The sequence below is a fragment of the Channa argus genome, chromosome 18 (genome assembly GCF_033026475.1).
Source record: "Channa argus isolate prfri chromosome 18, Channa argus male v1.0, whole genome shotgun sequence".
Lineage (NCBI taxonomy): Eukaryota > Metazoa > Chordata > Actinopteri > Anabantiformes > Channidae > Channa > Channa argus.
In genome coordinates, this window is record NC_090214.1 from 2,801,341 (window position 1) to 2,829,198 (window position 27,858).

Below are 27,858 nucleotides of genomic sequence, written 5' to 3' on the forward strand. Positions count from 1 at the left end.
TGAGCAGAGGAGGTGGGGATTGAACCAACAACCGTGAGGTTGATGGACAACCGCTCTACCTTCCTGCGCCACAGACGCCCACAAGTGGCATGAAATAAAACAGCAGAGGCAGCAGAGATTGTGTTATAATAGTTCCTATTACAGAAAACACAGCTGACAAAGACAGTGAAACCAGGATGATGAACATGATTTCTGTGACTTGAACGGCAAAAGAAACGATGTTTACATAAAAGTAGGATCTTGTGCCACAGATACAGTAAACCCCATCAACCACATGGACTCGGAAACAATCTTAAAATGCATACACACTGACAAACAATATATAAACAGAGACAGGTACGAAGAACATCAAAAGCTAAAATGCATATGGAGAAAGTCTTGTGGCGGATGTAGAAGTTGTCTTTATGCACATCCTTTTTTTCACATTCCCTTATTTCTTGGATTAAAAAAAACAAAAAAAACAAAACAGATTCCAGATCTGTAGCAAAAAGCGGGACCATCTCCAAAACCCAACTCAATCATGTCTAAAGAAGATTTTGGGGGATAAATTCGTTGGGTTGATTTTACAATAAAGGAAAAGCGAACGACGCAGTGAACATACATGAAGGCAGCATGAACCACTTTATCACTAATGAAACAACATGACAAAATCTTTAAACAGCAAGAAAGTCACCATTAACAGAATCACTTCAGGCCCAGTGACCTTTATTTAACATCACAGTCATAGTTTTAAAGTATACAATAAGTTAAAAATCATATGGCTTCATATAGTTTCTACTGTAGAATATAAATGCTATGATTAATAGCTTCAGCACATGCGGCATTGTGTGTGTACTGCTCTTTAAATTTCTCGTCTCCTCATTTAAAAAAAAACAAACAAAAAAAAAAAACGTTCCCGTACTAAAATACAAAAATCTACTTTACATGGAAAATCAATGAAAAGCAGCACAAGAACAAACTGGAAACATTTTCTGCGATAATAATTTAAAGTGATGGATTCGTGCTAAATTCCTAAAAGTGCCGGGCTAACTCATATAAAAATATAAAAATAAACCACAAATATTTCGGTGAATATTGAATTTCGGTAGTGACTGGCAGTAGTGCACTGCTCAGTTTGTACGTGGCCTATTTTCACCAAAATTAAAAGGTACCTTGTGGACTTGTTGGCCACATGTGGTGTTACAAAGCAGTGGTCGGTTCCGGTTTTGCCAGTTTCTCTTCTACGCGGACGATGTGATGGTTTTATGGCATTTGCACGATACGCTGGGAGCGATATGATCTGCCAGAGCAAGAGGCACAGGTCCAGTTCTTTCTGGCCAACAGAGGAGGTTGTCACAACACTGCTTACAACCATCTAGGCAGTTTATTACGCGTTTACACCTGGACTCATGTCCCTAAAGACAAAACACACTGGTCAGGTGGGACAGGTTTCAACAAGGCTTTAGACTTTAGAGGTTACACTAACTGAACCCAAATCACAATCTAAGTTATACTGGTCCCAAAGACCTTAAAACTGCAGGAGCTTCACAAGGAGCTTTTTAATTACCCCTGATGTCACTATGATTCCATTTTAATAAAAAATGTGAAGTATAACTATTGCTGAAACAAACAGCATAAAGATGTAGCTACTTAACTTTGGTCCAAAATGTAATTTTATAACCTCGCATATATACTTATGCAAGAATAACACGTAGCATTAGAAGCTACTTTACTTTCCAGTTTCTGCCTTACTGCTCGATTACTGCAGTACTATTCAACAACAAACCAACTGTGTGGTCTATCAAACTGTAATAACAGTGACCCTCGCGTCGCAGGTCATATCGGACTCTTGAGAGTCTGTTCTCTCTTTAAACTGTGCAAATGGTTCATGAGGAAGGGAAAACCTCCAAAAAACCCTAAAGACGCACACATAAAAAAGTATTTTACGCTGATCAGGGCACCTTTAAAATCTGAGTTCACAGAAGGCACTGGCTTTAACATGAGTGTGTTCCGATTCTGTGCAGGTTCATGAGAAAGTGAAAACAGTTGCACAGGTTTTCCCCATGCAGTGAAGCCATTAAGGCAGCAGCCTTCCTGTTTAGAGCATTGTGATGTTGTAGAGAGATGAGATTATTTTACCAATGAACTAAATTCTCACTAGTGTTGCGGTTCAGATGCTGTGTTTGTGGATAATGTACCGGTGAAAGCGTCTCCCTCGTCCCCTTTAGAGCCATTGATAGACAGGTCAGAGATTCAACCTGTCTGTCTATCAATGGCTCTGGACCAAAGTGGCCAGCTCGATGCTGGCCCCCACCCACAGAGCCTGTTCGTAGAAGCCACAAAATCTGGATCAGTGTCTCCTCTGCTCCTCATTGTGTGTTGGGTTCTGCAGTCGCCTCTTCTCCCTCAGCAGCTGCTGGGCTTGAATCTGCAGCATGTGTGTCTGCTGGCTCCTGGTGTGATGGATGTGATCGTTGTGAAGCCAGTTCTGTTGCTCGTTGTTCAGGTTGTTCCGGCGCTTAAGAGCACATAACTTGTGGTATGCTGAAGCTGGGAAGATGGAAAATAAGCGTTAAAAGTGAAGAGATGCTGCACAAGCTCGTAAACTTTAACCAAAGTAGCAACACGAGGCGTCGAAAACGTCAACACTCACGACTCATGCAGGTGACTTTGGGTTCTTCCCACTGGCCATCGGGCCGACAGCGGACGATGGGGTTGTTTCTCTGAATGAATCCCGGTTTACATCCATAGCGGACCAAGTGGTTGATCTCATATCGAGGCCTCCTGGCCCCAAAAGCCTTAGCATCCTTCACCACAGGGGGCCCCCCGCACGTCACTGGGCGGCAGAAAACACAGTTAGACGTAAAGGGCCATGGGGTCAAAACAAAAACACTACAACACAGCAAAAACTGGTGGTACAGTTTAAGGGTGCAGGCTATGAGTTGACCCGTGTTCCGTAACGTAATGTTTAGATTTCGTTAGTTCAACTTGAATGTGGCACCATTTTCACAAATCTTCTTTGAGGATCTGTAAAGTACAAATTGTTCAGAGAGGTTAATAATGAAGCTGCCGTTTACAGTCTTGGATCTACTTTAGGTGGTGTATGTAAATCAACGCCCTTAAACCTCCCTCTGAGTGCCCTGTATTAAAATATATCTCTTTTTCCAGCTAAAAAATGCCTCCTCCAGATGACATCATCTGAACTCCTAATGATGAAAAACTCCTCCGGGTGATGTCACCTGGAGGTTTTTTTTAAGCTAGAAGCAGAGAAATGTTTGAATAGGTCACAGGGACGTTTAACAGCATTCATTTACATTTACACCCTAAAGTAAAGCCACAGAAAGCAAGATGAAAATTTTTGAAGTTCCCCTTTAAAATGGAAGAACAATAAAGTCATAGCCCCTTAATGTTATGGTTTGTTTCTGCAAAACCACCAGTCTTTACTGCGAGTGTCTCGAAATGTCTTCAAGTTGCTCATGATGTGTGTTTACCTGCTCCCTTTTTGCAGGTGAAAGTCAGGTGATAGTTGCAGGGCACATCGTTCCACTGTCCGCCCTCGTGCCAAATCATAACCACGCAGTCTTCTCCTGACTGGAAGAAGCTGTCGGGCTGGTTCGGCCTCCAGAAGTCATATTGCTGTCGGAAGACAGTTTTCACTGTTCTACTTTTTTTGTTTAAATACCCAATAAATGTCACAAGTCATTACATCACCCCTCGAACAGACTGTGATGACGGAGGGAGCCAAAGATTTCTGCAGCTTACGTGCAGGGGAAACACATGCCAGTGCGCAGACATGCACAAACTTAGTCTCTGGACACAGTCTCACCCCGCTAAGGGTGTGTCGCTATTCAGAATGATAACACAGCACAACAACAGGGTCCCTGCAGTGTCACATTTCAGCTCCTCTGCTCTGGTCAAGCCCGACTTTCACTGCAAATTCAGCTCACATGCATCTATAGCTGAGCACGTCAGGGCTGAATCGACATCACGTGGAAGAGGTGTGTGTTATGGTTCTGGTTTGTGTTAGCTGTTTTTTAACGTTGGTCATGAATTGTGACATATATCCATCAAGGTTTGCACTATGGCTACAATGACTTATCATTTTGATCATTGATTCATTTGTTGGGGGGTAACATAACAACAACAGTGTAAAGAATCATATCATGATTCATCATATCATACTCACAAGAAGTTAGTGATATTCGAGTCCAATTTTTGCAAATGCAGACTACAAATTTTGAACAAGGGAGGCTGTTAAAAACCAAAGGAGTCCCTGAGTCACTTCCATTTGTGGCTGCCCCAACCCACAATGAATATAGTCAAATAAACAGACATTCAAATTGAAACCCAAGGTGAAATATCTTTACAGACTTGGGTAAGATCAAAACTAGATGTCTCGAAAACTGAAACTAAACTGAAGCAAACAAACCCGGTGTCCAGCAACTATGACACTAAATAATAATCTGAAGTGGAAACAGAAATAAAAAGTAAAAATGAAAAAGCTGTGTAGGTGAAATTTAGTAACAGCAGCTTAAGAATTGGACTTTATTTAAGATCAAATTTTAGTTTATGGGGATGTTTTGCCAGAGAAATGCAAAAGTGACTAAACGTATCACTTTTGTTAGACACGTAATAAATTACTTTTGGTAAGTAACTTCCTCTGATTCACTAGGCCACCTGCTCTCCACCTGTAGGGTTTATTATCATAGATACATATTGGTGACATCTCGTGGCCGTAATAAATATGACAGCAGCAAGAGTGGCAGATCGAAAGATCTAAAAATGCAAACGTGCATGGCCAACATGTAAAACACCAGACTTCTGATTTCATACAATAAGAAGTATTTTCATTAGACTCGTGTGATAAATGCTCATCTCACCATTGGTTTGCCGTCAGTCCATCTGAAGTCTCTCTCGAACATCTTGTCGCTCAGGCCGATCCACTGGTAATCACTGCCCAGACCTACGGAGGCAGACTTTTTAGTGAAACCTCTTCAGAAGAAAAAGCATTGGTGAGGTTAGAATGAAGTCAGAAATCAGGACAAACACAGTTTCGCTGTTGATTCGCTGTTGCACAAGTTTGTGGTTTGGGTGGCGAAAAACCTCGTGTGAGGACAAACAAAGTGAGCAGGACACAGAGGGAAGTGCTCGGGCAGAGCTGCTTTCACAAGCGAGTGCACGTCTCCTCCATCAGCAGCTTCGCCAATAAACTGAGCCGCAGTTGAAATGTTGCTCAAACACAGTTGGCTTTGATTCCCCGTGGAAAACTCCCCGTGTCCTCCGCTCTGTTTAAGCGAGCGCCGTTTTATTACCTGCGCCGCGTCGCTAACACTCATCGTGGGATTAGATCACAGACGGCGTCTTTCTGAACAAGCAGAGCAGCACGGATTCAAAGTGTTTAGCTCTAGACACAGAAGAAAGGCAACTGAACCCAGGCCTCATATTTGGAGATCACTACCTCTCCCTAATGAATCCATTAGAAAACAACATCATGATCACAGAAACTATCACCAAAGCTTTTGTCTGCACTAGAATAAGAAAAATCATATTTTGTGCACAAAGAGAGCCCAACATCTATGCAGACTTATGCAGGGCCATAGGTCTGATCACTAATTCTGTCCTTGTTGGTGTTTTTATGCAGTGAAACCTGTAGCACTGAGAGCGACGCCGCACTTCAGAATTCATCGTGAGTCGCACCCACAGCAGGGGGTCGTTCTTCATTTCATAAACTCACGATTGACAAAGTTTTGCTCCTCTTGCGACAGGATGCTGGTCAGGTGGGCTCCGTGCAGCCGACACTCCCTCTCGGCAGCGTCCCAGGTGCGTCGGTGTTTGAAGTACCTGTAGCACTGGGACTGAAACTTCTGCCAATCAGGTCCACACAGCTCAGTTTCTGCAATGGGGGGAAACACAAGTTAGGGCTGAAAGTCCAGATTTGTACAGTTTTCATAGCCAGGACACTGGCGAGCAACAGACCTTTCTTCAAAGTTTGATGAAAGAGTGGCCGATGGTTTACTGTTGTAATGTCCTTTGTGCGACATGTCATGTGTATATGTTCCAGTAGTTCATGCTTTACAGTACAGTTCACAGTCTGCACAACAATCTGGTTTGGAACAAGATTTTTAGGTTGTATACTTTGAACTTGATGATGTACACAACGCTGCCCACAGCCCGTTAATTTGGAGCCGTGCAGCTGGAACACTGTACCAACGGCATCAACACAACAACTTGGACTTGTTTATTTCTCATTGAGATGTGTTGTTTAGTCGAGAAAGACTAGTTGAGAAAGAGACTTTGAGAGCTGAGGTCCAGCTGGGGGAATCGAAAAGCCTCGAACTGAATGAGCTCAGTAACACACAGTCGGACTCGGTTAACCCTCACAACTCTCCAGTTGTCTGCAGGTTAATGCTGACCACACACACACACACACACGCACACACACACACACACTGATTTGGATGCAGCACACAATGACTTCAAGCACCAGAATCAGCTCTCAGCTTAATCAGGGTCAGTCAACAATGGATGTTTTGTACCAGTGACTTCAGAACAGCGTGTGCGCCAGTAAAGTCGTGATGGAAAGTTGGTGCTGAGGCTTTGGGGTATTAGCCATCGTCAGCAGGGCTCATCTTAATAACTCCACTGTGTGGCCACCTGGATGGTCAGGTGAGGTCTCAGTGCCCACTAATGAACGCACAGCTGTCCTCTATAACTCTGCTTCCTGGCTGCATTCTCATACTATGCGGGGGTGGAGTGGGGTGGGGTGGGGTGGGCCGGGGGCATTTAAACGGCACTTCATGCAGAAGATGAAGGAGAGCCCGAGTCCGAGGCAGAATTTAGCAGCACCGACTCAATGCCGCACAGCTGCAAAAGCTTTCTGACAAAATAATAGAGCAATTATCTGTTTTTTTTTTTTCTTCCTTCTTTCCACCAGTGGAAAGCTGCAAGGGGACAGCTGTGTCTCTGCTTCTCTGCGTACTGACTGCTGCATGCATGTGGATGGATTAACATTAACACGGTGCTCTAGTCATAAATTCACAAGTTGTACATCACGTTCTACTCACACTGCACACATCATTCACATGGATACAGCCTGCAGAAGCAGGAATTTGGGACTGGGGGTTTCCACTTTCTATTCTCGCCGCTATTTACTAAGTGCTGACAATGAGCGGAAGAGTGAAAATAGCAAAAGAGAATTTAAATAGCCTGAAAATAAAGGCATTTATTGTTTTTCATTTTTACCAATTATCTATTTTTATGTCTTTTTGTTTGTCAAAGCAAAAATTACATTTTGCAACCTGGAGTTCTAGTAAATTCTGAATATATAACAAGTACATGAAACACATACATTCATGTTCTCTTAAAGGTCAACTTCATAGATTTTTAATATGCTTCCTATAGTTCTACATATTTTGGTGTATCAGGAAGATTATACATCGTATATGTATATTTAGGGTGGGGCAACACGTGGAGGTAATCAATTACGTCAATTTACACACCATGCGTGGACGCGTCAGAAGTAGGAAGGAAGATGGTCGAGTCCAGTGACGAGCAAGCGAAAACACTTTTGGTCAGTATGGAAGTATTTTGAGCAGTTTTTGAGGAACCTTTTGATGGACAGATTTTAGGTTACACACGGTTTTCTTGCTCTTTCGTTGCTGTTGAATCGATTAAATGTAGATTCCACCAAATTTTTTTAGCTTGAATGGAACAAGCTTTTGTTCTAATTATATTGTGGAGAAACTTCATATTAGTCTGTAAAACTCCGATCACCAGTTAAGACCGGCCTAAATTTAGTTTGGGTCCTGCAGTAAAGAGTTTGTCATATTTGTTTGTTTAAAGAAAGAATGATTGAATAAAGTATTAAAATATAAATGACTGATAAATATTTTGTTTTTATTTTTGGTAAATTGTTATATTAATTGAAAATCTTCAAAAAAAGAGCATAATGGGAAAATATTCTAAAAACAAAATAGATTAATTGATTCATCGAACAACTAAAGTAACTAAAGTATATTATGGCTTTTGAAATTTCCTTCTACATTTCCTATATTAAAAAATTTACTGAAAACCAGGGAAACAGGTCAACGAAGACAAGATGTCGTCGTCTGAACTGACGAAGGTTTTCAGCTAGATAGTCGTATATGTTTTAATAAAGTCAAGGTACAAAGGCATCTTTAGGCCATTCATATACACGTACTCCCCGAAACTAGAACAATAGGAACCAAGTTGAGAATCACTGAAGGCAAAAAGTTTAGCAGAGAATGAGAATTTGCTAAACAGGCATTAGTTCAATGTTAATGACTGTGGCCTTTTTCGTTTTTCTATTTTTATCCTATGTTTGCTTAAAGAAAGAAACGCTAAAGTCTCAGTGCTGAGCAATGTCCAGTTTTCATGGAAAATATCAATCCTACGCGGACGCTTACGTGCCTGAGCCTGGATTAGCTGCTGAGTAATGACATAAATATTGGCTGAGAGGCTGGAATTCATCTGCTGTGGAGCCGACGCCCAGCAGATGACGAGCCGACCATCCGCTGTATCCACCTGCGTGTGCATTTGTGTCAGTGTGTGTGTGTGTGAAGTGTTTTCTAAAACGTTGAACATATGATTCCACTTTTCTGCACTGGGTCATCATTTCTATCAGCGTTGCAATGACACCAACACCAAGCAATGTGAAAGGTTAACGAGCGTCACTAAACCGGGTTACATGGGTTGTGTTTAAAATAATTAGAACAAATGTTAGTCGTCATTCATTCAAATTGGAATGAATGAAAAATGAATAATTCAGTGAATTATGGGCAATAGTATATTTTAAAGAAGAGCCGTGTGGGAACGAACTGGAATTTGATTGCAGCACCATGTTCATTTTTGACGATGTATTCACTCCAGTATCACCTTGTTCACAACGCACTCCTGCATAGCTGGGCAGGCAGAGACAGGTGAACGAGTTGTTTCCGTCCACACAGGTGGCTCCATTCAGACACGGGTTAGATTGACAATCATCAACATCTGCAGACACACAGCATGAGGCCGTTATCAGACTGTCAGTACGGGGTCAGTATGACTGGTTAAAAAAAATGCTTTGCTCATAAAAACAGAGGAAATACCACATCTTTGCATGCAAGCATGCATGTGTGTGTGTGTGTGTGTGTGTGTGTGTTTACTTGTTTCACACTGCTGCCCAGTGTATCCAGGTGCACAGATGCAGATACTCTGAGCTTCTTTCTTGAAGCAGGAGCCTCCGTTCTGACACAGATTGGTCGAGCACGGCAGGAGATCTACACATAATGAAAACCAGTGGTCCTCTTATGAACCTTATATCAGCTACTCGAAGCATCTGTATATACGCAGATTGGACAGTGTCTCTTTCAGAACAACTTTTTGGTTGTCAACTCGAACAGCTCGCTAGATTACTGCATGCAGTATTCGAAGGTAGTACTTATTTGGTAAATAAGATAATCGGAGAGTAAGATCTCAACGTTTAGGGTGCTGTAATAGGAGGCCAAAGACACACGGTAATATTGTGGAAACACCAAGAACTGCAGTAACTACTTAGAAACAATCAACGTAGCTCCTATGCAACAAGCATGAAACAAAGCTGTAAAATCCCAAACTGTGGTATCTGTAGTTATGAAGATGGCGATGGAGACTTGACAGCTTTCTAAAAGAAGCCATCATGTACATCTATTATTTCGTTATTAACTAAATATTACACGTTGTTTCCTTGTTGTTAATGAGAAATTGCCCCATATTACTTCATTCTTACCAAATTATTCTTACCACTACCATTTCTACCTGTTGCTATGCCATTCACACTCCCTCACACACCCGATGGGGGAACTGCTATGCAACTGGCCAACACTCAAGTGTTTTGTTATTGCCCATTGCAGGTCTCTGGCTTAAACACGAGCCAACTCAAAACATTTTAAGAATACAGCTGAACGTATTCCAGATGAAAAAAAAGAAAATGAAAAAAATCAGTGCCTGTCATTTCAAAATGTGAGGCCCAGTCTTGTTTCTTCCTATGAGATAAAAGCAGTGTCTACCTATGACCTTTTGACCTTCTGACCTTCTCATGGCATCTAATTTTAACACTCATTTAAACACTTTTAAGGCCCAAAGAGGTCAAGCTGACTAGTTTAATAAGAACCCAAAGTTGGGTAGTGCAACTCTTTTTCACCTGTTATTAACCTGCTACAAACCTATTATTAACCATGACTATGGCTTATTAGCCCCATAGATTTATACACTGACCCACGCAAAGGTGTCAGATCGAGATTCTGGATGAGCTAGTAAATAATTTGCTGTTATGTCTCAACCACTGAATTAGCTACAGTACAAACTGCTAACAATGAAGTCCATGTACCTGTCACATCCACAGTGGTGGCTTCCATTGTACAGGCAGGGTCAGTGCTGGTCTCTGGTTGCTCTGTGTTCACAGACTCTTCAGGTGATGGAGGAGGTGCCTCCACCAAAGAGGGGATGGTCTGTGTGTCATAGTCCATAATATTATCATCTGGGAGAGAAGTAGCATCAGGGTCGGGGGTCAGAATCCACTTGGGGACAGGGTAGGTGCTCTGGTCCAAAGTGTACAAGGGGGAAGTGGTGGAAAGCGTCGTCTGGCCGACATACTCCGTGGAGCTTGTGGTGGGCTCACTCTGTTCACTGTGGGGCACAGTGGGCTGTGTGGTGTGGTCGTCAGAGGTCGGGGGGGAAGGCTCAGTGGTAAAAGCAGGGTGTTTCTTAAAATCCGTGACAGCAAGGGAGGGGTGTTCGGGGGGTTTTAATGCTTCTGAGATTATGTCTTGAATGTGTGTGATGGGAGAAGTTTTCTCTTCAACAGCTGTCACAGCTGGTTCAACAGTAAATGTAACCTCTTTAAAAAGGTCCGTCGCATGTTCTTTGGAAATCTTCTCTTCAGACGGCTGCTCTGCATCTGCTTCTCTGTCAACAATTGGTACAACAAGAGGGACTTCTGTTCCATCTCCACCCTCTTCGGGTTGAGGTTGCTGGGGGTAAAGTGTTGAATGAGTGGGCTGTAGTGTGCTGATAACTGGAGAAACATCTTGCCCTGAACCCTCATCTTCTCCCGAGGTAGACCCTTCCTCCACCTGTTTAGAGGTGACTTCTGACTCCACGTGTGGAGTAAAAGTAGGAAGCTCTGTCCCTCCGATCTCCGCCTCATCAGTCATCACGCCGGACTGGCTGTCTGCAGCTGGGGTGGGCAGAACGTCGCCTGCAGAGCCCTCCTGTGAAGGTCCATCAGTGCTGCGGCCAGCAGAGCCTTCGGTGTCTTTGTAAACAGAGATCCCTTGAGTGACAGGCTGGGAGACACTTGGGAGGACTGGGCCTGAAGGTGTGGAAGGTGCTGATGATGAAACATGAGGTTTATATGGGGTCATGGTAGTGGTAGTTCCTGTTGCTTTTTCATCACCTGGTTCTTGGATTTTGATGACCTCAAAGTCTTCAGGGCCCGCTTGGACAAAAGTGCTGGCGTCTGTCACACTGTCTGGGTATGTATCTGCATCTAATTCGCCTTTGTAGGTTTCAAAGGAAGACATGGTCCCAAGTTTCTCTTTCTCAACAACAAGCGTGGCCGTTTCAAACCTTTGACCCTGGGCTTCTTTTGGCTGCTCTGGTGGAAGTGTCACCTGGATGGACGAAAAAAAAGGTGGGTATTTAAACAGGTCTTAAAACAACACTTTAACTGATTTTCAACTTGCTTTTTATGGTTCTAGTTTGAGTAGTACATGTAAATGCAGGTCATCAAACATCCCTCTGACTTCTCTACTAAAATCTCTCTCAGCTTCTAGCTGGAAAAAAGCCTCCAGGTAACATCACTTGGAGGAACCTTGCTTTCAGATTAAGTTTTTCTCACACCATGGAGTTTGTAATGAGGGCCAAACTTTTCCAGTTTCCCAGAGCCCCCCCAGATGACATCATCCAAACTCCTAATGATGAAAACCTCCTCTTGGTGATGTCATCTGGAGGTGTTTTTCAGCTAGAAACAGAGAAATATTATAATAGCTCTGCTCTTCGCTGCTGCCAGTGCTGTTCTAAAGTGTCTGTGTCACTGGAGGTGACTCAAACAACTCCAAATGTTTGAAAAATAAGTTATATACTATAAGATTTATACTTTCATACTTTAAAGAACAAAAAGTGCATCAACAAAAATTTTGACATAATGATGGATAAATAAAAATCTCTGCAGAATCATTCACTTCTGCAAACAGGTTTATTCAGCCATTTGTCCTGTTGCTCTACCATTAAACAAGCAGCACCTGACATTTAAGTGGCACTGCATCTCTGCTAATAATGTTCTCTAACTCACATCAGATCTTCAAAGAAAACGAGAAAAATGTCTATGGACTATATTTATCGACAGTTCTATTGAAAATCGGAACCTTCAGCTACTTGCACAATGAGTGTACAGATGCTACCTCGTGTTTTCCGTTAACAAAGACAATAGTTTGGGGAAGGCTCGAGGGGGAAGCTTCTGGAGATTCGAAGTCTCCACTGCTCTGGATCTGGGTTAACTGGGGCAGGTTCAAGAGTTCCACGATGGAATCAACTAGAGACAAAGAGGAAATGGACAGAATTAGAAACAATTCAAAAGTAAAAAGCAACAGAACATAATGAAATATCATTTTTACATATTTTTGTGCCTCTATTGAAAACCAAAAAAAACATCAACTGAGCTAAATCATTTACTGTATTGGTTTTACTAACTGCAAACATCGTAGACTGTCCTCATGCTGCAGTCCACTATTCAACTATATAACTAACTTATCAGAAAAATGGCCACTTGGGTTTCTGACCTATACTGCAAACATTTCTTAAGATGGTTTCATTTCAGGCGAACCTTATGTCATCATCACCAAGAAACAATTCGTTTTGCATTTACAGCTCTGTTTCGCGGTTATTACACAGGAACGTGTCTGTAGTTTGCAGTGTTTAGTTTCGACATTATTAACGACAAGTTTTTATCCCACAGCATCAGATAATGACGCCTCCTCATTTTTTATTGTCCTTTGGTGTATCACATTAACAGCACAGATATCCTTTGGCGTTAATATTACATGCTCCAGGAGCACCACTATTTGTCACCATGGGGACGAATTTTTATACACACACACACACAAAAACTGTGTTAAGGTGACTGAAAACAACTTCAGGGTAAGGTCACGTTAAGCTACAACACGGACTAGGTTTAGGCACTAATACTTGAGGTTAAGGTTAAAATATTGGATAAATTACATAAAAATGTCATGTTGAAGGAGCAGTTTTCAATAGCACATTATAGTCGGTTGAAATATTTGAGTTTGATTCCAATCGCGACACACAACTCCTGATTCTCTGTTTTATATGTTGTATCTCAGGAATCCCACAGAAGTTTCTTTCTGATGTGGATTAAAATGAGCTAAGGTGCAAATCTGAATGGTAACAGTCTAAGTGTCACGATCTGGCCCTCAGTCACACTTCCTGCCTTTGGACTTTTATTTTGTAGCCCCTTTTCCCCGCTTCCTGTTCCTACTCCTTTCCTTATCACTCATTATTGTTTGCACCTGTTCCCCTCACTATTTAGGTCCAGCCTTCCCCACAGTTCCCTGCCAGATCCTCGTTGCACTCCCCCTGCCTACACGCCGACTCATGATTTCCCTGACCCTAGTAATCCTGACTCCTGTGAATTGGACCCAGCAACTTTTGGTCTGAGGTTTGGTGTGTTTCTGTTCATTTGTCTCCTTAGTCTTTTTCCAAGTGTTTGTTTGGTTTTTCTGCAGTCGAGGTTTGGTCCGTGTCTTATTTTACACCTTAGTCGTTTCCCTAGTGTTCATTTAGTTTTACGGTGAATCGCTTCTGTTGTCAACGTTTGCTCAGTCGTGCATCTTGTTCTCTTTAGTTATTCTCTCTTGTGTTGAGTCAGGTTGATAATTTATATTTAGAACTTTGTTTAGCATTTGCTACGTGCCACGTGCCTTTTCACATCCTCCTCTCAGGAGCGATTTTTGGTAAATCTGGAGGTTGCTGGGTTATTCGTTTACTCCCTCACACATTCTCCTCTTTGGGTCCATCTCTATACATATCGTAACACTAAGCTGTTTATGGTGGGAGGTGGGGGGGCTGCACACACACAATGCATGCTTGTGCTCTTCATTAAGACTTTGTTACACATGGAAGTTATATCATGGGAAATTTAGCAACAATGTGCAAAATATGACATATGTTTAGTTTTTCTGTATGAGGATGAACAGAGACGCACGTCCAAAGTAAAACTATAATTCAGAACTTGATGCCACATGAGACACATGTTACTTCGCTTTGCCTCATTTACTAAGGGTGTAAACAGTGGGTTTTAGGGGGCTCACACTAACCAGCGAATACATTTATGTGATGAGATGTGACACAGCTCCACTTTTTCAATAATAAACACAGCTCTCGGAAGACGGGGGGGTCGGGGGAGTATGGAGGAGAAGTGTGAGGTGAAACGGTGGGGGCAAAACCACACACGCCGACTTCTTCATGTGTTACTAGTGTTGCAGTAGATGCAATTATTTTTAATTAAATTCAGTTGCTTCATCTCTTCCTTTCGGAAAAGCTCTGCACCTAATGGGCTATTCCAACGTTTGTGGAAATTCAAACATGGAAACTGATTCCAGGTCAGTCTAACACACCAGTCTTACAATAAATTGTCTCTGTTTTAGAGGTTTTTTTTTTTTTTTTGGAGTTGGTGTTTATTGTTTATTAGTGAAGGCAGGCTTAGTAAGAGTAGGACATTTGTGAATCATATGTGTAAAAATTTCCACGGAACTGCTGCTAGCAGCTTGTTTTTTTATGAACGCGATAGGGTAATCGCTATCGTTTGGCCTGCACCTAAAGAGAATTAATATTTTCAAGTATGTTTGTATAAATGTTACGCAAATCTACAAAGTATAAATCTAACATCAAAAGGAGTCAAAAGCTTGAGCCTCTTCTTACATTTTATGCAGATGTATTAAGTAGAAATTTCCCCAAATAATCAAAACTACTAATAAATGAGTCTCATAATAATGACAGACCTGTTATGAAAATCGGGAGCAAAAAATTAACATGAGCAGAACATCTCAACAAGAACAGTTCCCAGCAGTCTCTCGCTGTAGCCTCTCTGGCTTCAGTTTTCTTTGGGCCTGAGCCTGGAGGCCTGTTCGGTAATAAAACCCACAGTGTTAACACAACTAATACAGATAAATGTGAGGGAAGAAGGGGAGTGCAGAGACTTTTAAGAAGTCATTGTTCATGTCAGTTGAGGGAGCTCCCAAGAGAAAAGAAAATGACGGGCAACAATGTGTTCTTTGTTGCCAGCTCTGCTACAGTAGTTTAGAACTGAAAGCTGAACACACAGCTCTGTAAGCTAAATCACTCCTTCTGATCAACAGTGTGTCTTTGTGTGTGTGTGTGTGTGTGTGTGTGTGTGTGAGAAAAAGAAACGTGAAGTGAAAAGAGCATTTGCCCTACTATACTTGACTATTCATGAGGTTCGGCTGCATCCCCCAGCCCCCCAGCCCCCCGGAGACACGCCGATTCATTTACAATATGTTTAGCTGCAAAACAGGCCGAGAGGAGATGACTGACTTCATAACATTTCCACATCTGGCTCAGAAAACAGAGTGTGTGTGAGGGAGAGAGAGAGAGAATCTGTCAACATGCAAATACAAAGGTAACAGACCATTAGCTGTTTCCTACGGAGACAATAAACAATATAAATCAACCGGAGCAGATTAATGTAAAGTCCCTGACGGCACACGGTAACCACCACGAGTTCAATTTAAAGACGAATGTTCTCACTGAAAGACTCAAGAGTTTCACATGAAATGTGAGACTGGTGGGTCCCAAAGCACAAGAGGCTTCCAAAATATGCAGGGAGATACATTACAGCTCACATATGTGAAAATATGACTGTAGTTCAGTTTAATGTGAGAGAACCTCAGGTTCACTCTGTTTCTCTACATAGAAAAGGATTGAGCCTGGTGCCAGTTCTGTTAATAAACAAGTCAACCAGTTAACTCATTGGTTCTTTGAAGTGCCGTTTGGTTCTTGGTGCCTGTTACCTGTGATGATGGTCAACAGTAGCCCAACAAGTTTTACATATATATACTGGAGAAATATTTGCTGCTGTGATGATACTAGATACTGTTGCATGGCAAACTATCCAACACTTGATGAGAAATGCAAACGAAAGCCTGAGACTAACATAGCAACAATGCACATTCCGCTGATGCAAATGTTCTTCCATCAGCAGAAGTATAATGCAAATACTGTAATAATGAACCTTTCAGTAGAATGTGCCCGGATGATGTATATTTGTCTGATCATGCAGCTCTGACTACAGCTTTAATAAGCTGTACGATGGTTGCGTTTAGACTCTGGCAGCATGTGATCAAGGTTAGAGCAAGATTGTGTTAGAATTCATTTACTAATGATTAGTAGCACAGGAATGTTGGTCCAACATAACCATGCAGCTAGAAAATCGGTCATAGAAATATTTATTTATTTATTTAGTGCTTTCAGCTTATCCCGGGAGTTCAGTGTGGCCACAGCGGATCATTGTCCGCATGTTGATTTGGCACAGCCCTTCCTGACGCAACCCTCCCCAATTTCTACCCTCTACCGGGCTTCGACATATAGCCGGGACCGGGGATAATAATGTGGACTGCCTTAACAACTGAGCTACAGCCGCCACACCTGTCATAGACACGAGAGTGAGCGTATTTTGATCAGCATCTCCCTGACAACAATAAAGAGGTCTCACTCACCAGATTGATTCTTGTCTTGCACATTGACGAAGATGACGTGGAGGGGTCCTTTGGCCGTCGACTCCACGGAATCGGTGGAAGACACGAGGTCAACCCCCTGGGAAGTTTCAGGGGTCACATCTTTAAAAACCCTTGCAGGATCTTGCTCCTGCAGTTTAACCTCAGATGGTCTCAATGTTTTTTCTGCCTCCTGCTCCAGCCCTGTAGGGACATCTGTCACGCAACTTGGTCTCGGGGTGGCTTCTTCTCTCAGCTGTGTTGGGGTCCCCCCCTCAGTCCAACTGCTGGTGCCCTCCCCGCTGCTCTCATCTCGCCCTGACCCCATCAGGTCACTTAAATTGGTGGAGATGTCCATGTATGGGGTCTGCGAACGTGGGATTGGCAAAGGATCCAGCTCCGTGACCATCAAAGATGGTGGCGTGGCCTGTACATACGCACGTTCACCATCATAGTCATCTGCGGTGGGAGTGGGGGTCTCATCGGCCACGTTTGGCCTCTCTGTTGGTGAATATGCTAAGGGCTTTAGTCTTTTTTCTTGAATTTCAGGTCTTTCTGAGAGCAGTCCGTCAGCTCTGCCTGCAGCTGGGATCACTGGCAGAGCAGGTGGTTCTAGTTCTAGTTCTGGTTCTGGTTTAGCTGTGAGGGTGAAACAGAAGGGAAGAGGTGGATTAAAAACCTCAGCTTTAGATTGTGCGTCAATTAAAACAACCACTTAATACAGTTGCTCAATGTGTGAAGCATCTGGTTTTCAGTGTTTCTCCTCTGTCAAATTTCAAAATTCTCTTTTCATGATATTGGTGGGGGCAGCGCAGTGGTTAATGCTGCCGTGAGAGTCAACGCTTGTCTGTCTGTGTGTGTCTCTCTGTGTTTCTGAGAGAGACTGGAGTCCTGTCCAGGGTGGACCCCGCCTCTCGTCAATGACAGCGGGGATAAGCGCCAACACTCACAACCCAGAGGATAAGTGCTGAGATAATGGATGGCTGGATGAAATCCTTGGTGTTTTTGAACAAAGAAACACACAACTCTCTTGGATAATGCAACAGTCAATTACATTCATGTTATGACCACAATATTTCAACTTTGTTTCTGAGAACTTTGGTTTTTGGTCAGTTTTGCTCTAAAAACTAAGGAATAATAGCAAATATTTGTAGTAGTAGTACAGTAAACTAAATGTATGTAAAACGCGTACATTTGTTCACATTTTGTTCCTTTTTACTGTAACTGTGTAACCTGTAAGTTTCCAAATTAAAATCCAGCATTTGAGCATGTTTTTTATCATTGATACACTGGCAGACAACTTTAAGTTGTAGGAAATAGGTTTATTTTAATGTTGTAAAGCGTGAACGTGTAAAAATGCCATGGAGATGAAAAGTTAACTGGATACAATGTGAATGTTTGGTTAAAATGGATTTTAAAAAAATGGTTAAGACATTTTTTTTGTTTGTTTGTTTTTGGAACTGATCTCAGACTCAGTGTTGGCATCGGTACATCGGCATTGCAACATTTTTTTTTAACAAAACCCAGCATTTGTAATCAGGTTCCTGTATGTTTTAGTAGAAAGAGGTTCCAAATGTTAATGTGGAGAGCGGCTGTCACAGGCCTCCATCATTCAGATTAGCTGAGATCGTAAGATCGTGATTTAATTTCTATTATTTTAATATTACTAGAAGGTTTTTAAGCTTTTTATTTATTTCCTTTTGTACAATAAGTGGGCAGAGCACAGCAGAGCAGTGAGAGGCTGAGCCAGGCAGGTTTATTAATGTCTGTGGGACAGAACTGTCAGTTTCCTACAGTGGCCAGTGCCAATAGACAAAACACAAGCAAATTAATAAAACAACTTCATCAATTTGACAACACGGGCACAGCATTAAGAGACACGCTGCAAAAAACCACAACACAACCTGAGCAACTAACAAATGATGTCAAAATCTAAATGTCCCCACCACCCAGAATCATGGTAGACAACTGTCATAGCAATGTTTCTGGGGGGGACACTAAAAAGTGATGTACACTGAGATTTATTTTAAAATCTATTTGTAGTTCCTCCAGAGACATTTCTGTGGCGTTGTGGCTTCATGTCGCACGTTTCCTAATGCTGCACATGGGTTGTGTTCTTTAAAGTTGCATGTGTTCTTTCGATTTGCAGTGCTGTGAGCTCTCAGGGCCACTGTGCTCATATCTGTGACAACCAAACAGAGGTAAAAAGGCTTGTTGTCCGCTGACCTTCACATACCAGACGCCTGAGTGGGTAAAAACGCGACAAAGTACTTGCCAAAAACTACATTATGTATTTTGACACATGATGGTAATAGTGAAGTAGTCACTGGCTGGAGATGTCGGGAAAACTGAAACTAAAAATGTGTGGAATGCTTTGGAAGATACGGCAAGTAAATTGCACACAGTTCGTTTTTAGTAAGCAAAAACGGGTCAAAAAAGGTTCTGCACAGTGACGCTTTAGAAAAATCAGTTACATCTGAGAAAAACTGTTTACAGAATCAATCACTATTGCTAGTCCGTGCTAAACAAGCCCGATCGTGCATCAGCCGGCCAGACTGCCAATAGCTCACAGCAGGCTAAAAAAGGACATTTAGTGTAGCCGATTTTTAAAACATGAAGTCACCTTTCAGGAATAAAACATGCTGGGAGACTGGTTTGCCAGAGCTGTCGGGGGAAAATAGCAGTCCCTGCTTCAAGCCTGAACGTGGCCTTATTCTGCAGAGCAGAGAAACGTAGTCCGCTTGATAAGGCTGCAATCTGCTCTTTTTCTTTGTTTAAAGTACTTTACAGATCTAAACAGACCGTTAAGAGAAAGATTTCTATCTCATTATGATGGAATAAATGCCATACGAGGGGGGGGGGGCAGACTGTCTAACACACATACAATGCTGTCCTTTGTGCAGGTCTGAGTGCTGGACTCATAGTTGGTGTCTTGGGAATGAGGAGCAAGCTTTAAACATCACTGACATATCTCTTTAATAAATGGGATGTAATTGACTCCCCTGCACATGGACAGACGGCAGAGGTGGGTGGGATAGGTGGTTCCCCTTTCCCACTCTCCTTCCTGTTCTCTCTTCTGCACCTCGACTTGTCTTTACTTTAACCACGTTTCCAGAAAATTGTTGGAAGAGATGCCGATTAATTCAGATTCTAATCCAATACTGTATTGCAAGAGTGAATTGGAGAATCTTGAGATGAACAGCTGCTGAATGGTTCCGTTAAAGCATTTTCAGAAGAAGATTTGATAAAAGAGCTTCAGTCAGAACTCAAATAAACATAAAAACATGTGGCAAACATCTGTTTTTATGTTATAATGTGAGGAAGGTTACAGTCTCCTCACTGCTCCACATAGACAATCTCTTCACTGCTAGATCGTCATTTATTCATATTTAGTTTTTATCAATAAACCAGCTTTTCCACCACGGCAAAGCTTAAATGTCTCTCTGCAATTTCACTGTGGTGTTTTGTGCATAAACACACTGCTGGATTCTCTTGTCACATTTCAGATGTCTGCAAAAAATATATGTACTGACTGTTGCTTTTATCGATGTAAATTTAAGTGTTAGAATTTAGGTATTAGTTATTCTTAAATTACAATAAATCAGAAGCTGCAAAACTAATTAAGCAAATGTTGTGAGAACTCTGTGATTGGACAGAAGGTCGAGTCTCGCTCAAAAACTTTTCCAAGCTAATATCTCTGCACTGCTGCCAGTGATGTTCCATGAGTTGGACTTGGAGCAAACTTCTACGTTAATTAAATTTTGACAAAATTGAGGGAAACCGAGGGAGAAGAATCGTGGTGCTTGGTCGTCTGAAGAAACCCAACTTTATTTTTCATAAGGACATTTTCACATGATAAATCTTCGTACTCATTACGACCTCCTCAGCAGTGTACTTGGGCTGCAGACCAGCAAACCAACCTGCTTGGGCTTTTAATCGCTCAATGAGTTGACGTTAGATGGGACGTTAGGTGGTAAACGTATCGGCAGTGGGGTTGAATGTGGTGTTTTTTTACTGCAACGTGAGTAAAAAGTGTAGTTCTTTTCAAACTTCACACATAAAAAAGTGTTTACTGCCGACTGGCCTTGAGACTTGGGGGGATTAGCTGTCTGGTCTCCCACATGATAAAGACCCTAGCTGCATGCTTTAACTCCGCCCAGATATGATGTCATGTGTTTGGCGAGCCATCTGGCCGGACTGGGCTTCGTCCTTTGCCGTCACCACATCGTAGGTTAACTCGCTCCTGCACTTAGAGCTTGGCAGAACATATTACGCAGCCTTCAGGTTCAGAAAGTACCGTGACTCTGCCAAATACTGTGGCTGTTTGCAATTATATCATCTGTGAGGCATCATGGTCAACGCGTACACACATTATATGTATAATCAGTTCCTCTGCCACTGATTCCACACTGCACAGGCAGAGCTGACCTCATTTTTAAAGGTTTCTGCTTTTTGGTGCTTATGGGAGAATCGGCTCGGCAGTGCCCTTTTCCCACTTCCTTCTTCTGTCTGTCTGTGCACATATGGGCAGGGTCCAGCTGTAAAGCATATGGGACCTGTCCTGTTTCTGCAATATCTTTGTCGGAGTGCAGCGACTTGGGTTTTCCCCTTATAAAACATGCCCCAGCTTAGCACTGGCTGCGGAAGTATACTCTTCTCGTGTTTGGGTTTGTTCTCTCTCATCTCTCTCCTCAGTCACTGCTTCTTTAAACTCAGCTGCTTTTCTTGCAACATTTCAAGTTAAACACGTCATGGATTTGGGCTTTTGGAAGAGGGTCAGCTTGGACCTTGGAGCTTGAAGCTAACTGCACGCTGATGATGGAAAAGAAGGGGAGGAAGCCACTGAATCGAATTATCTGGTCACAAAAAAAGCAAAAAAAATCTGAGTTTTTCCAATTAAAATAATACCAGGACACCCTAAGGACGTTGCACAAAGAACTGATGGGTCTTGAAGTGATTAATAGGACAGGAAATAATCCGGAACATATTTTGCATCAGAAAATGCTTTTTTTAAATTGTGAAACACTGGATAGTTTCACCCCTTTAGCCCTCGTAAGACTATGCACAATTCGGTCCGAGGGCCGAGCAAAAGCTCCCATTGGTTAATACGAATGGTTTTAAAGCTTTGAAGCAGGAATTCTTCTTCTCTGAGCGGCATTTGATGTAAACTATGGTCACTCTTAGTGGCTTTCTACACATCTGGGCCCGCGACAGACGTGAACGGAGGCATCCTGTTTACAGGCCGTACACCTGTCCCATTCTATGCCTGCACATCAAAGCTCGCGAGAAAAAGGAAAGGGTCCTTGGAAAAGTCACAGAAGCCAAAGTGTATTTCGTTCTTACCTTTGAAGCAGAAAGCTCCGTGCTTGTCCATGATATTTGGGTAGCCGGTTTGGTTTTCGTACATGTAGAGCGTGCGAACGCCCAGCTGGCCTCCTCCGCACTGAGGCTTGGGGACGGTGATGGGATAGCGGACGCTGCCATCGGACAACCAGCTATAGTCGCAGCGGTTCAGCCCCGCTCTCCAGGCAGCGAACAGCTGTCCGGGGGAGGCCAACACAGCACCGTGCTTCTCACACTCCTCTCTCGCCTGCCGAAAGGTGAGCTTGTCGACGAGAGAAGGAGGGTAGAAGACCTCGCCTTCAAAGCGAAGAGCAAACAAGGTTTAGTGCATAGTTTATGCTGCCTGGAGTTTCCTGTAACCTTGGAAATAGCAGCAGCCAATACATATTACATTTAAGGTCGGATTGTGCTTGTGCCTGTTACCGTGTATTTTATCTACGTAGCAGTACACATCGTATTTCTCTGTGGGGTTGCGGATGCCGTATGATCTCACGCCCGGCCTGGCGTTCAGGTCGCCTGTGCAGCCGGGTCGTGGCACTGTGATTGGATATCTGAAAGAACCCGAGAAGGTAGCACAAAGAATCTTACTGCTAAAGGAAAATGTTTCTGGTAATATTTCCAGGTGATTCGGGTCCTAATTTAGGAAATGAACTTGCCAGTGCAATAAGAAGATTAAACCATTTCAGGAAATCTGAAGTGAGTCGATGGAGATTCTTGCACAAACCTGACTGTCTGGTCGGCGAGCCAGCCTGCGTCACACTGGTCAAATCCGTCCTCAAAAGCAGCGTGGAGCTGTTTACCTGTAGCAATGGAGGCGTCCACAGCGCGACACGCCTCTTGAGCGCTCGGGAAATCCAGACTGTAGCGGCTCGTGTTCGCTCGGTAGTGGAACACCACACCTGGAGACACGTGGGGAACAAAACAACAGATGCTGTGTGAGAGCTGGCTGCCGGTACAGAGTCTGTGTCCAGCTCGTGACCTCGGCTACATAAAGTGACTTCCTGTGATGCACAACTGTAAATATCGGTCATTTCTGGCATCTCGCCATCGGAGTTCATGCTGTGGAAACCCCACTGCGTTTTGTTGAAGTACATCTCGCAGCCAGAGCCGAGCTCCCAGACATTCACACAGACTCTTTGTTCGGCACAAAGGCTCCCTATGAGTGACACACAACTCCCCATTTAACAGCCCGGTCGTCTATTCACATCCTGCTGCAGCTCTGCCAGCATCTCCTCGCAGACGACACATAATCCTCCCATCCAGCGGAAAATAAAGGCGCTAATGACACAAAACAACAGCTACGTATAGTGTGAGGATGACAGCTGAGGAGGCTGACTGGTTTTCGTTTCTCTGTCCTGTACTGTAATGATGCCCAATTTCTATTGTTGGAGGTTCTACTTTGTGTCAGGAATAAATCTGCAATTTAGCAGCTTATAAATATGATACCTTCCTATTGCATGTAGGCAATCAGCCGTCTTCTGTTTTAGCAAGTTGGCACCAGTAAACATGGTGAATTATCTTAGCAGTTCCTGGCTGCATTGTTCCCATCGATGCACAGAGCACTGTGAACAGATTAGTTCCAGGACTGAGCAAAACCTAGAAATGTGATGATTCGTAAGCCCATTCTGCAGCCGTGAGGAGCATATTTTCTCTGTGACTCTGCTTAAATAACCAGCTTTTACTCTGCCCCATCTTTGATTTTAAATCATTATGGACAAGAGAGTTGTTTCACTTGGATGAAACCTATTTCATTAGGCCGCGTGATTCCATATCACTTTCCCCGCTCTGTGATTTTAACCCAGTCTGAAGGTCATTTTTCATCACCTCTGCAGGAAAACTACAACCGACACTGCCTACTGCTTCTTGGTGAACCCCTGGGTTCCCCGTTATTCAAATACTGTCTGGAAAGAAAGTGAAAACAGCTTAAGTCCGACATTCTGGAGGATATCAAGACGCCATAAAAGTTCATCAGATCGGATGCTTTAAGGCATAAGGTATTATGCCTATTATTATTATTATTATTGCTTCTGTTGCTTTACATTTTAACAAACTGATGCCATTAACGGTGAGGTGAATTCACTTTTAGGAAGTTGCAGAGTCCCTGTGAATGATCAGAAAACCTTCCCTGGATTACACTGATACTGAAAAACATTTTAAATGTGAAGGTTCTTAGTTATGCATCGTTCTTATTGTATTATTTTAGGGGAGGTGGTCTTTATCTTTTAGCTTCAGCTTTCCTGTCGAGTTCTCACACCTACTATCATATGTGTTCAGGTATTTTTACAAAGTTTTTAAAATCCCATCTTTAATGCTGAATTGAACTCGCACAGACAACATGGAATTATTGATGTGAATCCAGGATGAATGGGGATTTAAAGCTGCATAAACGGCTTTGTGTGCCCACTAGGGGGCACCAGTATTCAAAATACTGAAATGCCAATTTGCTTTATTGCCAAAAGGGCAAACAAGCCTAATCAAACATCCAGAAGACCTGATGCCTCATTTACAGCCGCTTTTTAGTGTCCATTTGACTAATGAATGTTTAATATTCACTGTATCTGAGCTCTGTTTTTGGTCTCTACCACATCCTGGAGGAAAATATCTGGCTCATTAGCTGCTAAGTGCTCCACCCTATTCTCAACATCGAAATACAGACAACAGAGAGCTTGTCTGAGGTTCGGTTAATACTTTTGTTCTCCTGTTTGTGCTTTGGAAACAACTGTGACATCTCTGCCAACTCAACACATCTGAATTCAGTCGCTGAACGAGTTTGTAGACTTCCTGATACTGACTGATAATTTGACAATAAAGGCTTGGATGTGTTTAACTCACCCGTGACGCTGAGTCTCACAGTTTCCTGAATGTCCTCCATCCCGTGCATCACCTCACAGCGGTACAGCCCTGCATCACTGGCTCTGAGTTGCGTTATAATCAGAGAGGCCTCGCCAACTAACAGTGGATCCATGATCACAAACACCCTTTCCATGTACTCCTGTCCCTTTTTGACTGTCTCTCCCTGGGACACAAGCACCACCTTCTCCCTTTCTCCCTCAATCTTCGTCCACTTGATCCTCAACTCTTGGTCAGGATTTTGGGTGTGAGAAGCGTCAGCGGAGAGGAGAGGGCCAGGTGTAGGAGTGTGTCTGGAGATACCGTGAGAAGCGTGAGCTACAGAGAAGTGGCACGGCAGCACTGCTCTGCCGGCCAGGGAGCCGACTGCGGGTGAGCTCTTCATCATCTTCATTTTCCCTGGTGGTCCTGTAAAACAGCAGAGGCGCAGTCACGCCTCCCATAAAGTCAGACTCATCGAACAGGACAGCATTTCTGCTTAATCTTAGTGCTACTTAGTTTGCAGCTTCTAATTTTTTTGTCATTTGATACCAGAAGGACTGTGCGGACTGGGGTGGAGTGTAGCAGAGTATAGAAAAGCACAGCAGAGCGTGGAGACGGAGGGCTGGTGCGATTTTGTACCGTAATATACATCAGATTATTATTATTATTATTATTATTATTATTATTATTATTATTATTATTACTCATGCAACAAGGTGTAAGCAACATTTTTCTGTAGGTTGAGGCTGAGGACTGCAACAAATTTAGAGTTTCATCAATTATTGTGCAGCTTATTTTTCTAACTAATAGTAATTTGTCAATCAGTAGTTAAAATAATTAAACGCAAATTACCATGGACCTTACTTAAAGAATCCATATGCAACTTAAATTAGCTCTAATGTGACACTCTGCTCCGCCCCGCCCTCCAGGTACTAGTCCAGTACTAGTATCATGTTACAATACATGAAAAAGCTGCAAAACGTACTAAACGCACAGAAATCATTGAAACTCTCTGGTTGGTCGGAAAGGTGAGCCTCATTAAAAAAACAATATCTCACCCAGTGAGGCTCAGTGAATATGAATATTAATCTGATATTAAGTATTTGAAAAATTGGGATACTGTGTGATTAGGTAACTAGTTACATTCCACCACGAAGACAATAGATGACTCTTGATCAGAGAGATCAGAACTGGATAGATCAAGCTTGTCATGACATTAGGGGCAGAAAACTTCATGCAGTTCTTCATATTTTCTCCCACTGAAAAGAAATGATCAGATCCACACTCTCTTTTTGGTATTAATTGATGATCAAAATGATTGCAACTGAATTTTACTCCACTAGTTAGTTTCAGCCCCACTACAGATTTTCAGAGAAACGGATTAGGCTTTGGAGTTTGGTGAATCTCGCTTGTATCTGGAATAAATGAGCAGTTTCCCTAAATTGGTTGGAAACCCGATGAGCACACGTAGTAATGCTGGCTGGGATTTTTCGCCCAGCTGGCAGCAAAGGCAGCAGCAATCAAACTCTGGCTTCCACAGTCTAATTGCTGCTAAAAAAGATGCAAGACACTTTCTGTGCAAGTGTGTGTGTGTGTGTATGAGAGAGTTTACAGGAAAGCATGTGTTCAGAACTGACTGTGCAAAGTGACTGTGTCTCATGTTGGCTTAATAATCACTTTCCACTTTGTCAGTACCGGACGGGCACACGTGTTATTACGTCTATGTACTGAGGGCACGTAAAAAGAAAAAGGGAAGAAAAAAAAACAGCTGATGAGCGGTGACAGAGTAGGTGTGGACTCACCTGGTCGAGCACAACACAGACACACCAAGCAGAGCAGGTGTACAAGGATGTGAGGAATCATCTTAATGCAGTCTGTAAGAAACAAACGGTGACATGCTTCAAACGTGCACTTTGACAGTTTGGCGTCATGCAAGTAACTAAGTGTAATTTCTCAAGGTTAAACTTAAAGTATAGTTTTGAGGTGTTGTACTTAAGTTTGTCCAACTTTATACTTCAATTCTGATATATTTTGTTAATCGTTTGATTTTACTTTGTAATTCGACAATATTTAACCGACAGAGCTGCAGCAATCGGTCAGTTAATGAAAAAAATCAAGCAGGATCAATTCTGATATGTTGGACTGCTGGGTCACACAAAATGCAGAACAAGAAAATTATGTATGCATTTCCATAATCTTAAATTATAGCACAAAAAAAATCCCGTGCATGGAGAGCAGATGTGTGGTCACAGCTGGATCACTCCCACATTAGAGCCCAGCTGTGGGGATGAAGCTTATCAAACTGGCAGGAACCTTATTTTACCCAAGTGTCATTTTTATCAATGGATCTCATTTCATTTAGTTTTATCAGTGCGGGAACATTTCTGCACCCCCCACCCTCTCAAAAAAAAATTAAATGCTTCTCCGGTGGTCGCATAGTGCAGAAACCAGCAGATTACAGCATCAGATGCGCTTAAAAACTAAATGTCCATTCGCCGAGTGTCACGAGATTGTAATTGTGCATATTGTTTAGAAAAGCTCTTACCTTGGAAATCCTCTTAAGAAAACCCCCAGCTGGCTCGTGTCTCTGAAACTTTTCCAAACAGCAGCGCCTCAACGCGTTTATCTCAGCGGTGCCGCAGCTCTTCTCTGTCCGCTGCTCGCACCTCTTCCACCTTCCAGCGCAGGCTGCAAGTTCAAATCCACTGTACCCCCGCTATTATCCAGACATAATGAGAGGAGGGGACACATGTCCGCACACCCACCCACTGTACACCGCCCAGTGCGCAGAGAGGGAGGAGAGGCGCGAGTGGGAGGAAGAGCGGGGGTTGTGGACGGGAGAGACATTAAAGGGTCAGTTCCCTGATTTAACATGACCCTTCATAACGTTAAGGCCAGTTGTGGGAGGCAGGTTCTA

The 27,858-nt window shown here is 42.8% G+C and overlaps 1 protein-coding gene across 3 annotated transcripts; it reads right to left on the minus strand.

Annotated features, from left to right (window-relative positions):
- Positions 1 to 118: 118 nt before the first annotated feature.
- On the minus strand, positions 119 to 27,649 carry vcanb (versican b). Of its 3 annotated transcripts, XM_067483240.1 has the most exons (16): positions 27,487 to 27,649; positions 26,744 to 26,815; positions 24,942 to 25,367; positions 22,834 to 23,008; positions 22,533 to 22,660; positions 22,110 to 22,406; positions 16,770 to 17,405; positions 12,420 to 12,550; positions 10,346 to 11,630; positions 9,144 to 9,257; positions 8,875 to 8,988; positions 5,714 to 5,872; positions 4,860 to 4,942; positions 3,471 to 3,615; positions 2,633 to 2,815; positions 119 to 2,529 (listed from the first exon to the last, which is right to left on the minus strand). In XM_067483240.1, exons 2-16 carry the CDS (start codon positions 26,802 to 26,804, stop codon positions 2,330 to 2,332), a joined length of 4,137 nt encoding a protein of 1,378 aa, XP_067339341.1. In that variant the 5' UTR covers positions 26,805 to 26,815; positions 27,487 to 27,649; the 3' UTR covers positions 119 to 2,329. The 3 variants fall into 3 exon arrangements, with proteins under 3 accessions (XP_067339341.1, XP_067339342.1, XP_067339343.1); XM_067483241.1 differs by lacking the exon at positions 8,875 to 8,988; XM_067483242.1 differs by lacking the exons at positions 8,875 to 8,988; positions 9,144 to 9,257.
- Positions 27,650 to 27,858: the final 209 nt, after the last annotated feature.

What these genes read in the sequence shown, in the direction of transcription:
- vcanb (XM_067483240.1), bottom strand. Translation starts at nt 26,804, where the DNA reads ATGATTCCTCACATCCTTGTACACCTGCTCTGCTTGGTGTGTCTGTGT. An exon ending in CTACGTAGATAAAATACACG is followed by an intron (nt 22,407 to 22,532) that starts GTAACAGGCACA and finishes TTCGCTTTGAAG; the next exon opens with GCGAGGTCTTCTACCCTCCT. An exon ending in CAAAGTCACCTGCATGAGTC is followed by an intron (nt 2,530 to 2,632) that starts GTGAGTGTTGAC and finishes CCATCTTCCCAG; the next exon opens with CTTCAGCATACCACAAGTTA.